Raw genomic sequence first — 12780 nt, forward strand, 5'->3', positions numbered from 1 at the left:
GTTTTTCTATCAGACTGCCATGTTACATTTTTTCTGGCATTTTCAGGCTCCTGCAGCCATATAGAATTAGCGGAAAAGAATAATGAATAACAATAAATAATGAAAAATCCGTTGAAAAACAACAGGGTTCCCTGCCCGTTGTCGCTTCATGCTGTTGTGATTTTCCTGTGCTGTAATGAGCGCATCCTCCTGGTGGAGCTGCTGTGCTTCCGCGAAGAAAAACAGTCGGAGGAAGCCAGCTAGACGAGCCGAGGGAAAGTTATGGACAGACGTTTTCTAAAGATGGACGTTATTCTTCGGCTTCCCGTGCAGAAATAGTAGGAGCTATCCCCATGTCTACGGAGCCGGCCTCGGTAACATCTACGAGAAAGGGCTGGATTTAAGCCCCGGCAGCTACGTTTAGCAACCAGGCTCGGAAGCTAATGTAAGCAAGCTAATTCACACCGTAGGCCTTGATAACTAAATTGTTTTGTTTAAGTGTCATGTTGTTTGTGCATTTCTCTTATTAACACCGTACTGATGCTCCAGGACTTGTTATCCAGCCTTCTGTGCAACTTAAAGCACGTTGTAGCCTTTGGTTGGTGGTTTTGTTGCAGCTGTGCTAGTTTTAGCTCTGCTGGCTAGCCAGCTGATGGAAGCTAGCGTGCTGTTTACCATGTTTGACAGCTCGCAAAAGGAATGTGGAGCGAAACGCAGTTCCGGTACATCAGTGCGTTCATTTTTTGTTTTTGTTTTTCTGATTGGTATTGACACGTTTCCGTTGTCCACTGTCTTCTTTTCTCTGATTAGTTACTAGCTTGTTTTAGCTAGTAATGTCTCAGACGCTACCACCTTCCGATATGCTGGAAACGCCACCTGGATATCCATTTGAAGAGATCAATTATGAGGATATTGAAGTGGAGGAGGTGAGTTATGTTTGGTCCGTGTGGCCATGGATGAGGGTGTTAACGGAGTTGTCCTAAACGTGATCGCCTGTATCTGTCCCTGTGAAGGTGGTGGGCAGAGGTGCGTTCGGGGTGGTCTGCAAAGCCAAGTGGAAAGGCAAAGATGTTGCAATCAAGACCATCGAGAGTGAGTCGGAGAGGAAAGCCTTTATTGTTGAGGTACTGTTACTCTATTATTATTGTTGTTGTTATTGTTATTATTGTTGTTATTATTGGTGCAGAGTCGACCAGGTCCACTGATGCACCAAGATGTGACTGCTGGTTTGGTGTTAGTGGCAAATGTCTGACACATCATACAGCTCTCAGCCATAAGATAATGACCACCTGTATGGTCTGAGTAAATCCTGCTTTTCTACTAGAGCACTGCAGACGTTAGAGGCCTGAACAGTGACATCACTAGACGTTTGTTTCTGGAGGATGTTGTGAGGCGAGGCCTTCATGGATGGGTTGATTTGGATGTGAAGACTCTAAAAACATCCATAAACATCTCTAACCACTTCTGTTAGGTCACCTGGTTCTTGTTCTTCTGCAGGCTTTTCCTCTTAACTCTTTCACTGCCATTGACGACTAAAGTCGTCATTTGCATTTTTTTTACTGTGTAGGCATCGGAACGAGCCCCTGCGCCGAAAGAACAAACATCTCAGCTCTGAAGCCGATCTTCATTCGCATACGTCACACGTCACATGATCAGGACGGAGAAAATCCATGTGTTAGGAGATTGCTTTGGGCCATTCCTGTAAAAAAAAAAAGTGAGGCGCGAACCGGAAAAGCGTCTGCCCATCACAGTTCGACAACGAGTTATGAAAGAACGGATAACGCTCGAAACGTGCAGATTCTTCCTGATGTAAGAGATGAGTCTCATCTTTGTTTTGGTTGTTTTGGCATCGACATCATCCTAGCGCGCAACGTTCTGTCACTCTTAAAAAACAGTAAAAACGGTGAGAAACGCTGGCAGCGAAGGCCGTTAACGATCAGGAAACGGCTGGCAGTGAATGAGTTAAAGGGAAGTGTCCCCTCTTCTCTTACACCATACTGAAGTGTAATCAGTGTAATCTGCCCATTTCGTTCTTTACTGTGCACTAAAATATCTGAGATTGAGTCATATAAAACTTTCAGATCAAAAAGCTAATTTCAAAGTCTGATAAGGATAACCTGAGTCAATAAAATGTTTTTTTCTGATGGTTTCATTATTAGAGGAACAGAGCTATCCCGACCACCCCGGTCCGGCGTGATAAAACAAACCTCACAAGTAGCAAACACCCCCGGTGTCACATCAGATGATTTGGATCCAAGGATTCAGCCAATACTCAGAAAGGTCAAAATACAAATGTATGTAAAGCAAATTAAATAAATCAGGAATGGTTTTAAGATTAACTTGGTTTGACACAACAGATATAGCTTAGCTTGACGACTAGACCACGACTAGATTAGAATTCATGTTGGACTCCCTTGACTGAGACCTGCTGATTCTGGCCTGGTTCGTAGCGAGTTAGTGGGCTGATCTGGCACTCACCAATAGCTGCAGGGAGCTTTTATCACCGTAATACAGATGGAAATATCAAGATGTCTCAGGTGAGCTTCGATGAGGTGAGTGCAGAGAGATCAGGAACTGAAGTCCTGACACTAAGAGGCTCCACCTGGGTCCGGTGTCTGTGATAACTCCTATTGAGTCTCATGCCAAGCCAACTTTATTTGTGTACAACCTTAAACAATAACAGTAAAAACAATAAAAATGCATAAAAACTAAAACTTGAGGACTAAAAGTAAAAGACTCATGCTAAGTTAAAAGTGGGTTTTCTAGAGATTTCTGTCACCTCTAAACTGGCGTCTCGTTGTCGGGACTTCCAGGAGCTTCCTATCAGCCGACCTCAGACCGTGCAGGGGAGTTAAAAACCAGTAGCTCAGAGAGGTCATCTGGAGCAAGGCCGTAAAGATTTAAAAGCCCATAAAAGCACCTTGTACTGGATTCAAAAACAAGCAGGTAGCCAGTGCAGTGAGGCCAGGACAGGAGTAACGTGCACCGTCATTTTCGTCCCATCGATAAGCCGTGCAGCAGCATCCTGCACCAACTGAAGACGCCAGAGGTGGGATTGTGAAACACCAAACTCTCAGTGTGTTCACATGCGCGTCAGAAAACTGAACTTTTGCCCTAAGTAGACTGACGTTGTTGATTTTTAAACTCATGTAAACTTGTAAGTCTCGTTGAACGTGAACTGGTTCTAGTCGTCCTGAAGCACCCAGATAATGTAGTGGGAGCCCAACTTCATCTGTGTGTAAGCGCCTCCATCGAGCTGATGACGGTAACTTTCAGACTTGACGAGACGCAGAAGAGGTCTTCTGATATCATCGCCACAAAGTCGCACGTGTAACAGCATCACAGATCAGCTGTGCCGCAGCGTTGTTGTCCATTCGGCCATTGTTCATATCCTGTTTTAACTCTGTCTGCTTCACTCCCACCAGCGTTTGTTTGCTATTTGTGTTGCTATAAGTTAACCGGAAGAACGCCTACACAATAGGGCGCATGTCGCCTCCAACTGTACCGGAACGGTACTAACGTCTTTACGGGGGTTGGTTTTCTAACGTACAGGTAAACTAGGAGAAAGGCTCCCAGTTTATTTTAGATCCATTCAGATGTGCGTGTAAACACGCTGAGTGGTACATCAGAGGGGTTTCCAGCAGGAACGGCCTGTTTAAGGTCAAAGGTCAGACGTTCTCTTTCAGGATGCTCTGCCAGAGCATGGTTCCAGCAGGTCCTTTGTGTTCTTCCTCACTTGACTCATGACCTCTGACCTTAACATTAGCCAAGTGACACCTGTAGGTAGGATGGGCCCAACATCTATAAATCGTGATATAATTTAAAGCACGTGCGGTAACACGACGTATTCTTTTCATTAGTTTATTTGTCCAAATAACCTTTCTGAACAATCTCTCACACCAGATGAGCGGCACCAGAACAAGTGCTGATGAAAAGGACAGAATGCCACTTAAAAACCGTTTAACGTGACAAAACGTCTCAAATGACTTTTATGTTCTTAAGGTTCTTTTTTCAAACTTTTCATCACAAATATTCTCATGACGTGAATAAAGATGAAGATATTTTAATGAAAAATGTAAAAACACAAATAAAATTTCTTTCTGATTAATTTAATAATTTTCAGGTTTTCTTTTGCTCATAGAAGTTTAGTGTTAGTCGTTAATAACTGCAGCTAAAACGATGCTTTGCAGCAGTTCTTTTTTGTTTGTAAAAGAGAACCCAAACCAGGTCCGTATAACCAACATAACTCCATCTTCCCAACGAGCACGCCTTCCTCCGTGCGCTGTGGCAAGCTGACACAGCATGATGATATTTACGCGCCGTCACTGTCGGACGGTAGAGTCAGCAGCTCTGCCCGCGGTTATTGTATCATATCGACCGGGTACACCATGCATCACTAGCTCTAAGGTGTTGTTGTTTTTGGTAGGCAGACATTCAGGTCCGTGAGCTCGCCCATGGAGGGTGTTTCATCGGTCTCTCACTCATTCACATCATGACTTTCATCAGAGTCAGAATGTTCCTGTTGGCTCGGTGCCGCTGGGAGGAGCCCTGCTGTTGTATCAGCAGTGAAAGTGTCACACTCATTTCATGCTTTTTCTTTGCAGCTGAGACAGCTTTCTCGTGTGAACCACCCAAACATCGTGAAGTTGTACGGCTCCTGTAAAAACCCGGTAAGAAGGGTGAAATGTTTTTGTTAGTTTCATAAAGTTTCAGAGGTTTATTCCTGGTTCTCTTCCACATTTAGGTCTGTCTTGTGATGGAATACGCAGAAGGAGGATCCTTGTACAATGGTGAGTCCAGATTCAGAACCAGAGAGCGGTTGTGTGTTCTAGGTGACCATGAGCACAGCCTGTCACACACATGAAGGCTGCCCCTAGCTGGTTAACATCTCTCTGCATCACCAGCAGTCCTTCTACCGATGTCTCACTCTCCTCTGATATACTGGTGCTACAGATGGAATATGGCTGCAGCTAGCATGCTGCTGCTCCGTCTCTCTCGTGTCTCTGCCTGTCGGAGGTCATCACATTCAATTCAATTCAAGTTTATTTATAAAGCGCCAAATCACGACAAGTCGTTTCAAGGGCCTTCACATAGTAAACATCCCAGTACAGGTCAGGTCATTAAGCCAATCAGTAACAAGTTTCCTATATAAGGAACCCAGCAGGTCGCATCGAGTCACTGACTAGTGTCAGAGTCTTTACAGCAATCCTCATACTAAGCAAGCATGCAGCGACAGTGGAGAGGAAAACTCCCTTTTAACAGGAAGAAACCTCCAGAGGATCCTGGCTCAGTATAAGCAGCCATCCTCCATCCATGTATGATGGAGCTTGATTATTAAGAGCTTTATATGTGAGAAGAAGGGTCTTAAAATCTATTCTGAATTTAACAGCTAGCCAATGTAGGGAAGCTAAGACAGGAGAGATATGATCTCTCTTTTTAATCCTCATCAGAACTCTAGCTGCAGCATTTTGGACAAGCTGAAGACTTTTAACTACATTCTGTGGACTTCCTGAGAGTAATGGATTACAGTAATCCAGTCTTGATGTAATAAATGCATGAACTAGTTTTTCAGCATCACTCCTGGAAAGGTTGCATCTAATCTAGGGCTGCAGCTATCGAATATTTTTGTAATCGAGTACTGTATCGAATCTTTTATCGATTAATCGAGTGCTCTAATACATGACCCTTTTGTGTTTGTAAACCAAAACTTCAGTACTTCAACTTTACTTCACAGTAAACAAATGCGAGCGGCTGCGGCCCAAACAGCACCAGAACCGCTCACGGCGCATGTGCAAACATGGCTCGCCAGCTGTTTCCCTATTAACACACGTCCGTTTTTATTTCTACACTTTTTTGTCTCACACTAACACGGATTGTCGAGAAAGCATGTTTGCCGTGGTTATGTCAAGTTATACTGATCACACAACATTTATTTACTTTCTTTTGTTTTCCTCTCATAAATACCCGTGTCCTCCTGCAGCGATCCCGAGGGACAACAGACGTCAATAACAACACAATAAAAAGTCTGACCTGTTTTGTAAAAAACGCTATTTTTAGCACATTTTTAGGTCCGACGTGTTGCTACCAGACGTACGGTGTGAGCTGAAACTGAGTGCTACAAATGAAAAAGTCGCACAGTGTCTGTAGAATATATAGCGGAACGTTTATGTTTACCCACACTGATGAGCTAAAAACCAAAGTGCACGTTATTTTATGAACTCTTACACTGCGGTCAGGTTAGCTGTGGCTGTAAATCACACGTTTCACTCTGGAACATTTGGAGTCAGGTCCAGCAGCTATTTTTCTGCTGGAGTCGGCGTGGAATGAGAAGTTGACCGCTGTGTAAAGGTTTATAAAGTACTGTTGTGTAAAATACTGTTTCAAAGCGGCTCCACGGAGAGACTCGGAGCAGCAGCAGAGCTTTGGAGTTGTGGGCCGTCCCTGGTGGTGCTGTAGAGACCTGCTGGGCCATGTTTGGTTTCCAGTCTTCCCGTTGTTTTGTGCTGCTGGTTTGTGTGTGATCGTGTTCTCTCGTCCACAGTGCTGCATGGTGCTGAACCCCTCCCCTATTACACTGCTTCCCATGCCATGAGCTGGTGCTTACAGTGTTCCCGGGGGGTGTCCTATCTCCATGGCATGAAACCAAAGGCTCTCATTCACAGGGACCTCAAGCCACCCAAGTATGCTCGTCTTCCTCACACCCACACTCCTACCACCCATTTCACAGCCAGCAGACTGATGTATTCCTCACAAGCGCTGCACTTACACTTCTCAGGTCATCATCGCTGGTTTTACAAACATGAGGGGCAGAGACTCATCCCCACAGGGTCTCGTATGCGTCTTCACACGAGGATCACGCCTCGCAGGAGGAAGGGTCGGGCGTTAAATGCTGATCTCATTACAGATCAGCCTAATAAACAGGCTTAGATCAGCTTTTCACACGCCAAAGATCTAATTGGGCCCTTGTTTTTTTTTTTTTTTTTTTTTTACCAAATCTCTTCCTTTTACATTATACTAAACCCGTTAATCACCTGTAGAACGTTCAGTGGGAGTTTCTGTTGAACAGCTTTTTGTTTCTCCCTGTTTTCTTCTGCAGACCTTATTTTAGGTTACCACTAGATGGCAGTCCATTAACACCAAAAACCTGCAGTTGACACAAGGTACACATACAGCTCAGTAGGTTTTACCTGTTCTTACCTGAGCGTACGTTTGGCTCTAGAGCTCCTGGTAAACATTTAATTCATGCTTTCATCTCTAAACATCTGGATTTAGTGTTTGTTTAATGCATCAACAAATCACAGGAGCAAATCCCGCTGTTACAAGTGAACCCCCTACACACACACACACACACACACACACACACACACACACACACACACACACACACACACACGTCATAGATCACAACTAATGAAGTTTGTTTATATTATGTTTTATGACTCCCAAAGAAAACAAAATTATTACAGCATAGCGTCGTATCTCGGGTCAATAAAACAACCTGAAAAGATGGAATTAAAAGAGATCGCCTCTGTATTCCTGACGTGTGCAGAGATTATGGCCGTTACACATTAGCATCGGCTCCAGTCCGCCTGGGCCGGGTTGGGAGTGTTCTCATTTAGGCCTTGGATTTTACTGCACACTACTGGATGTCACTTAAGCCCTCTTCTCTTCCCAAGGCGATCTGCCGGGAGCCGAACTGGTCCGACACGCCCACTGCTGACGGATCGGCCAGCTCTAAATCACGCGTACCATTAGAGGGAGCCTTCGATTGGCAGAATCAGCTCGCGGGGACTTCCTCGTGCGCTATTCATTATCATTCTGGATGCTGTTGAGTTAACTCCGACTGCAGCTGTTTTTTTGTGTTTCTCACTGCTGTGAGGAGCACGCGCGCACACACACACACACACACACACACACACACACACACACACACACTGCTGCCAGACACAGCAAAGCAGAATGCTAAATCAGTCAGAGAGTCTCCAAAGCAAGACTACTCAGGTGTTCAATAAAGGAAATACCGCAGACTTCTCTGTGCTCTTTTGCCCCGCCCACGTGCTTGGAGGTGCGCTCGTGAGACCACAGACTGCCTATGTGCTTAATCACGTCCGCACTCCTAATTCAGTGTGGAACGAATGCGGCCAGGCTGGGGCGGGTGGAGCTGAGCCGACGCTAGTGGCACTAGACGCCTACAGTAGGATGCGAAAGGTTAGGCAGCATTGTTAATCTTCATGGTTATCCTGTATAAATCATCGTTTTTTACGAATAAACATTTCAGTTAAATATATCGTACAGGAGACTAGGGCTGCTCGATTATGGCAAAAACAATAATCACGATTATGGTGACTGAAATTGAGATCTCGATTATTTAGGACGATTTTTCAATTTATGTTGATTTTATTTGTTTTTATTCAGTCATAAAATTGCTCAGGCCACAATCAGGACAAAAATAAATAAGAAACAGGATGATCACTAAAATAACTCCTGATTCCCAGTATAAAAAGACCAGTATACTTATAGCTCATAGTCTATGACCCAAGGGCTATAGACCTTGGTTTAACTCATGTAAGTCTAACCAGTACAGACCCAAATACCAATATCTTGCAAATACTGACAGCAAGAATTATACAGTGGCATTTATAACAAATAAATGCAAATAAATTGATGTTCACAAAATGTTGCATAGCATTTACTGAGTCGTGTCAAGGTGCTGTAGGAGAGTGCACTAGCACCGTGTCCTCAGAGAGGTTAGTTATTAGTTATCAGCGTGAGGAACTTATTTCTACCTTATTTATAAACTATTTATTTACAAGTCCATCAGTTAATGTAATAATTGTCCCAACCACAGCTGCACCCCCCACCCCCAACCCCGGTCTCACAGCAATCAGGGGCAAGCTGCACGTGTGTTTAGCGCGCCGTACACACACATTTAGCTGTTTTTAGCGGCTCAGGAGTCCGCAGATTCGGTGTGTGTGTCACTCACTCTGGTTATTCCAACAGGGAGCCGACTCTGAGAGCCGTTTCTTTAGCGACTGACACATCACTACATCATTCCCTTTCCTAATGTCCTGAAGAACGGTCGGGAGCGCAGGCGGAGTGTTTAGCTAACCTGCAGGAAATGTCGACGACAGTTATCCAGAAAGTAGCTAAGGGTTACCAGAGATGTTTCTGAGTTGTTCGCCAGGTACTTTTAAGATTTAAAAAGTCAAGAAGGGGGTCTGAAAAATTGTTAGACATAGCGTCAAAGTCGCCAAGTTGGCAACACTGTGGGAGGAGCGCTTCATTTGCTACTCGGGGCAGCGCAAGTGGGAGGAGCAAATAATCAGCTTGTTTTGTTTGTATAATCGATCAAAACTCAGATCGTAATTGTGATTAAAATTCGATTAATTGAGCAGCCCTATAGGGGACACACACGGTGATCTTTGAGAAGTAAAACAAAGTTTATAGGATTTACAATAATTGTTTAAACATAAACATATTGAATCATTTTTATGGTTTTTTGCCGATTAAATTGAGTTTTGCTTCAGTAGCTGCAGGTAAAACGATGCTTTGCTCGTTTTGTGTCGACAACATTAAAATAAGGTTGGAGGTTGTACTTTTTCTCTGGATCAGCTGATTCATGGGTCTGACGGTTGCGCAACACGGAACGGGAAAGAGAGAGAGCGCGTTAAAAATCGTGTTTTTATTACTAAATGGGACAGTCAGCTGAAACTGTTGTGGGGAATTTCTTTAACTGAATCACAGGAGATGTCCAGAGTTTGGAATCATGTGTTCATCATGCGTTCATAAACGAACAGCATTTAACTAACGAGCTGTTACTGCAGGTGGGACTTTACTGTCGCCCAGATTATTTTACTGAGTGCAGGTCCGTATAACCGACGTCACCGCGTCTTCTTTAGAGGTGCGTCTTCATCCACCTGCGGTTGATGACATCAGAAACGGCGATCCATGCTGCAGCCTGAGCCAGTAATCCATGTATTTCCAGTACAGCACATTTGCAATAATCAGACTTTTATTTTACTTCCACAAAAAGCTGATTTTAGATGAGATATTACAGAAAACTGGAAGGTTTGCCATCAAACCTAAAAGCTGCCCCTCGTTAAGTACAAGTCAGGCAGCAGGGCTCATTGGCGACTTTCCAGTGCGGAGCGAGCGACGTGTTGGAGACTCCCGGTTTAGAAGCAGTTTTTTCTGCAAAAGGAGGATCTGCTAAATATTGAGGTGATTTATTTTTTGTGGTATTTTTTATGTATGCTCCCGCCTAATTTAGTTTAAACAATTATTGCACACTTTCTGTAAATCTTATGAACTTTGTTTCACTTCTCAATCTCAGTGTGTGCGTCTCCTGTGGGATATATGTAAGTGAAATTTTCATCCTAACCAACGATTTTCACATGAAAGTCACGAAGGCTTCCCAAACTTTTGCATCCCGTTGTCGGTGCATGAGCCGAAGGCGAACGATGCAGTTAGTTCAGCCACATCCTCTGGTGTGTTTCTGTGTAAACGTGACCATAACGCCTCTTGACCAGCCTCTGTTTGGAGAAATAGTTTACATCCTGAGGACCGATGAGCTTCCTGTGGTTGATCCAGGGGTCATGTTGCTAAACAAGAGAAACTGGCTGTAGTATAAAGGGTTAAAGCACTGATCACATGACCAGAGGCTGCTCCGAGGCCACCTACGGTGATGATTCTGGCCTAATGTGAAGGTGTTTATTGGTTGTGATGTTCTTGTTGCTGCTGCAGCCTGCTCCTGGTGGCGGGCGGCACCGTGCTGAAGATCTGTGACTTTGGGACAGCGTGTGACATCCAGACCCACATGACCAACAACAAAGGAAGTGCTGCGTGGATGGCTCCCGAGGTGTTTGAAGGCAAGTATCAGTGGCCGTTCATTTAGGTGGTTTGTGTTCTTGTTGGTTCTGTTTACTTCCATCAGTTCTCTAAGTGATCGGGGGGGTTCAGTCTTTTTCTACATTAATTGCATCTACAGCTTCAGCACAGACGCATTAATTGCTGCTCCGTCGTCAGCCTCGGTGCTCCTCTGTCTTATCGATGGTTGTCTCCAGAGTGTGGCGAGGAGATGAATGTTTAAAGCTACTGCTGTTATTTCCCCTGGGAGGCTGCAGTTTAAAATGCGTGTTCTCATTCAGCCAGCAGCCTAATGGAGTGCTAAATGATGAAACATGTTCCTGGCAAGGGGGTCGGGGGGAAAGATGAATTCATGTCTAGTCATTATTTTGTTTTTGAAGGCATGATACACGACTCCAGTGCAATTAAACAACTTACTCCTGCCCTCTCCGTGAACTCCTCGCAGCTAATTTGCATCAGCGTGAAAAGCTGTCAGAACATCCTTGCACAGCAACTTTAAAATCGGTTTGTGTTGTGCACTTTTATGTTGCATCAGAGGCCCGGCAATTAAGAAATACAAGAGCCGTTCTTCTGGACAAATTGCTCCCAAATTTTCCTCCTGCTCCCTCCTGGAAGCAAAGAGAAGATAAAAGCTGCTGCTCATTCCCAGGCACATTTCTCATTCTCATCCCAAATGTGCCACAGAGAATTCCCTTCATCAGCCATCCGTGTCAGACGGAGGTGTTTCTCCCCGTTTGAGGAGTGGGAAGGTCCTGAGTGTTTGTGTGGGTTCTTCTGTACACACAGGCAGCAATTACAGCGAGAAGTGTGACGTGTTCAGCTGGGGAATCATTCTCTGGGAGGTCATCACTCGCAGGAAACCTTTTGATGAGATTGGTGGGCCAGCTTTTCGCATTATGTGGGCTGTGCACAACGGTGAGTCACTCTGTGTGTGTGTGTGTGTGTGTGTGTGTGTGTGTGTGTGTGTGTGTGTGTGTGTGTGTGTGTGTGTGTGTGTGTGTGTGTGTGTGTGTGTGTGTGTGTGTGTGTGTGTGTTACTGAGAGACCAAAGCAGTGGTTCGTGGGGAAAATGTGTTTTCTGTAGGATGAAAGATTTCTTCATCACTTTGTTATATTTTTATTAAAACGTCTCTCTGCTCTTACGAGCCTTTGTTATTGATTCATTGTAGATAAAATCCCAGATTTCTTAGATTAAAAACATGAATTAATGTTGTGACTTTTTTATCAGAACTGCCGATGTTATCGGTCAGCCTGTAATATCAGCTGATGTCGATATCAGAACGTATCTGTATCAGTTTTCAGGCTTTTATTGACACATTTACATAACATGCACACATATTATACATCAGCATCTTCAGCTACTTTGCCTCTTTCAAAATGAGGTAAAGTGTTTGAGATGTTTTAGTTTATTTGGAACAACTTGTGAAGTAGAAATTTGCCCTGCGTAGTGAGCGTGTGCTGTCCTCGCATCACTTGGCTAACAAACCACTATAGAAAAACGAGAATCTTCACCTTCTTTAAAGATATATTATCTTCTTAGTGGTGATATACAGAAAAATACAAGAAACTAACTAGGGCTAGACGATATCTAAAATATTAATATAATTGCAAACAAGAAACAAGATGACTGTAACTTTTATATCTATAAATATACAACCAGTGAATTTCTAGAGTTAGCAGACGCTGCTAGCTTGTCTTTACATGAATTCACACACATCTGCTCAATCAGGAAACCTTTGGGTCAATGTTCCGCTTTAAACTTTGCATTTAGATTTGTGGTTTCTAATTATTTGGGGATGTTTGTATTTTAGCGAGCTTTGTTTCGCCGCTGCGTTCCCTCTGCGAGAGCATCGTGGTGGAGGAGGAGGAGAATGCGTGCATGCAGGGGCGTAGCAAGCTAAAGTGTGGCTGTTGACATCTCTCTGATATATTTAT

The 12780-nt window shown here is 44.0% G+C and overlaps 1 protein-coding gene across 2 annotated transcripts in view; it reads left to right on the top strand.

The window, feature by feature from the left end:
- The first annotated feature begins 211 nt into the window (after positions 1 to 211).
- Positions 212 to 12780, top strand: part of map3k7 (mitogen-activated protein kinase kinase kinase 7) — a 42423-nt gene continuing 29854 nt past the window's right edge. For both annotated transcript variants that reach the window (XM_054733761.2, XM_054733762.2), the window contains exons 1-8: positions 212 to 424; positions 790 to 905; positions 993 to 1103; positions 4584 to 4649; positions 4724 to 4769; positions 6521 to 6659; positions 10723 to 10851; positions 11636 to 11760. In XM_054733761.2, coding sequence (XP_054589736.1) covers positions 813 to 905; positions 993 to 1103; positions 4584 to 4649; positions 4724 to 4769; positions 6521 to 6659; positions 10723 to 10851; positions 11636 to 11760 — 709 coding nt within the window. In that variant the 5' untranslated portion in view covers positions 212 to 424; positions 790 to 812. The remainder of the gene's footprint in view (positions 425 to 789; positions 906 to 992; positions 1104 to 4583; positions 4650 to 4723; positions 4770 to 6520; positions 6660 to 10722; positions 10852 to 11635; positions 11761 to 12780) is intronic.

The sequence above is a fragment of the Nothobranchius furzeri genome, chromosome 3, assembly GCF_043380555.1.
Source record: "Nothobranchius furzeri strain GRZ-AD chromosome 3, NfurGRZ-RIMD1, whole genome shotgun sequence".
Classification (NCBI taxonomy): domain Eukaryota; kingdom Metazoa; phylum Chordata; class Actinopteri; order Cyprinodontiformes; family Nothobranchiidae; genus Nothobranchius; species Nothobranchius furzeri.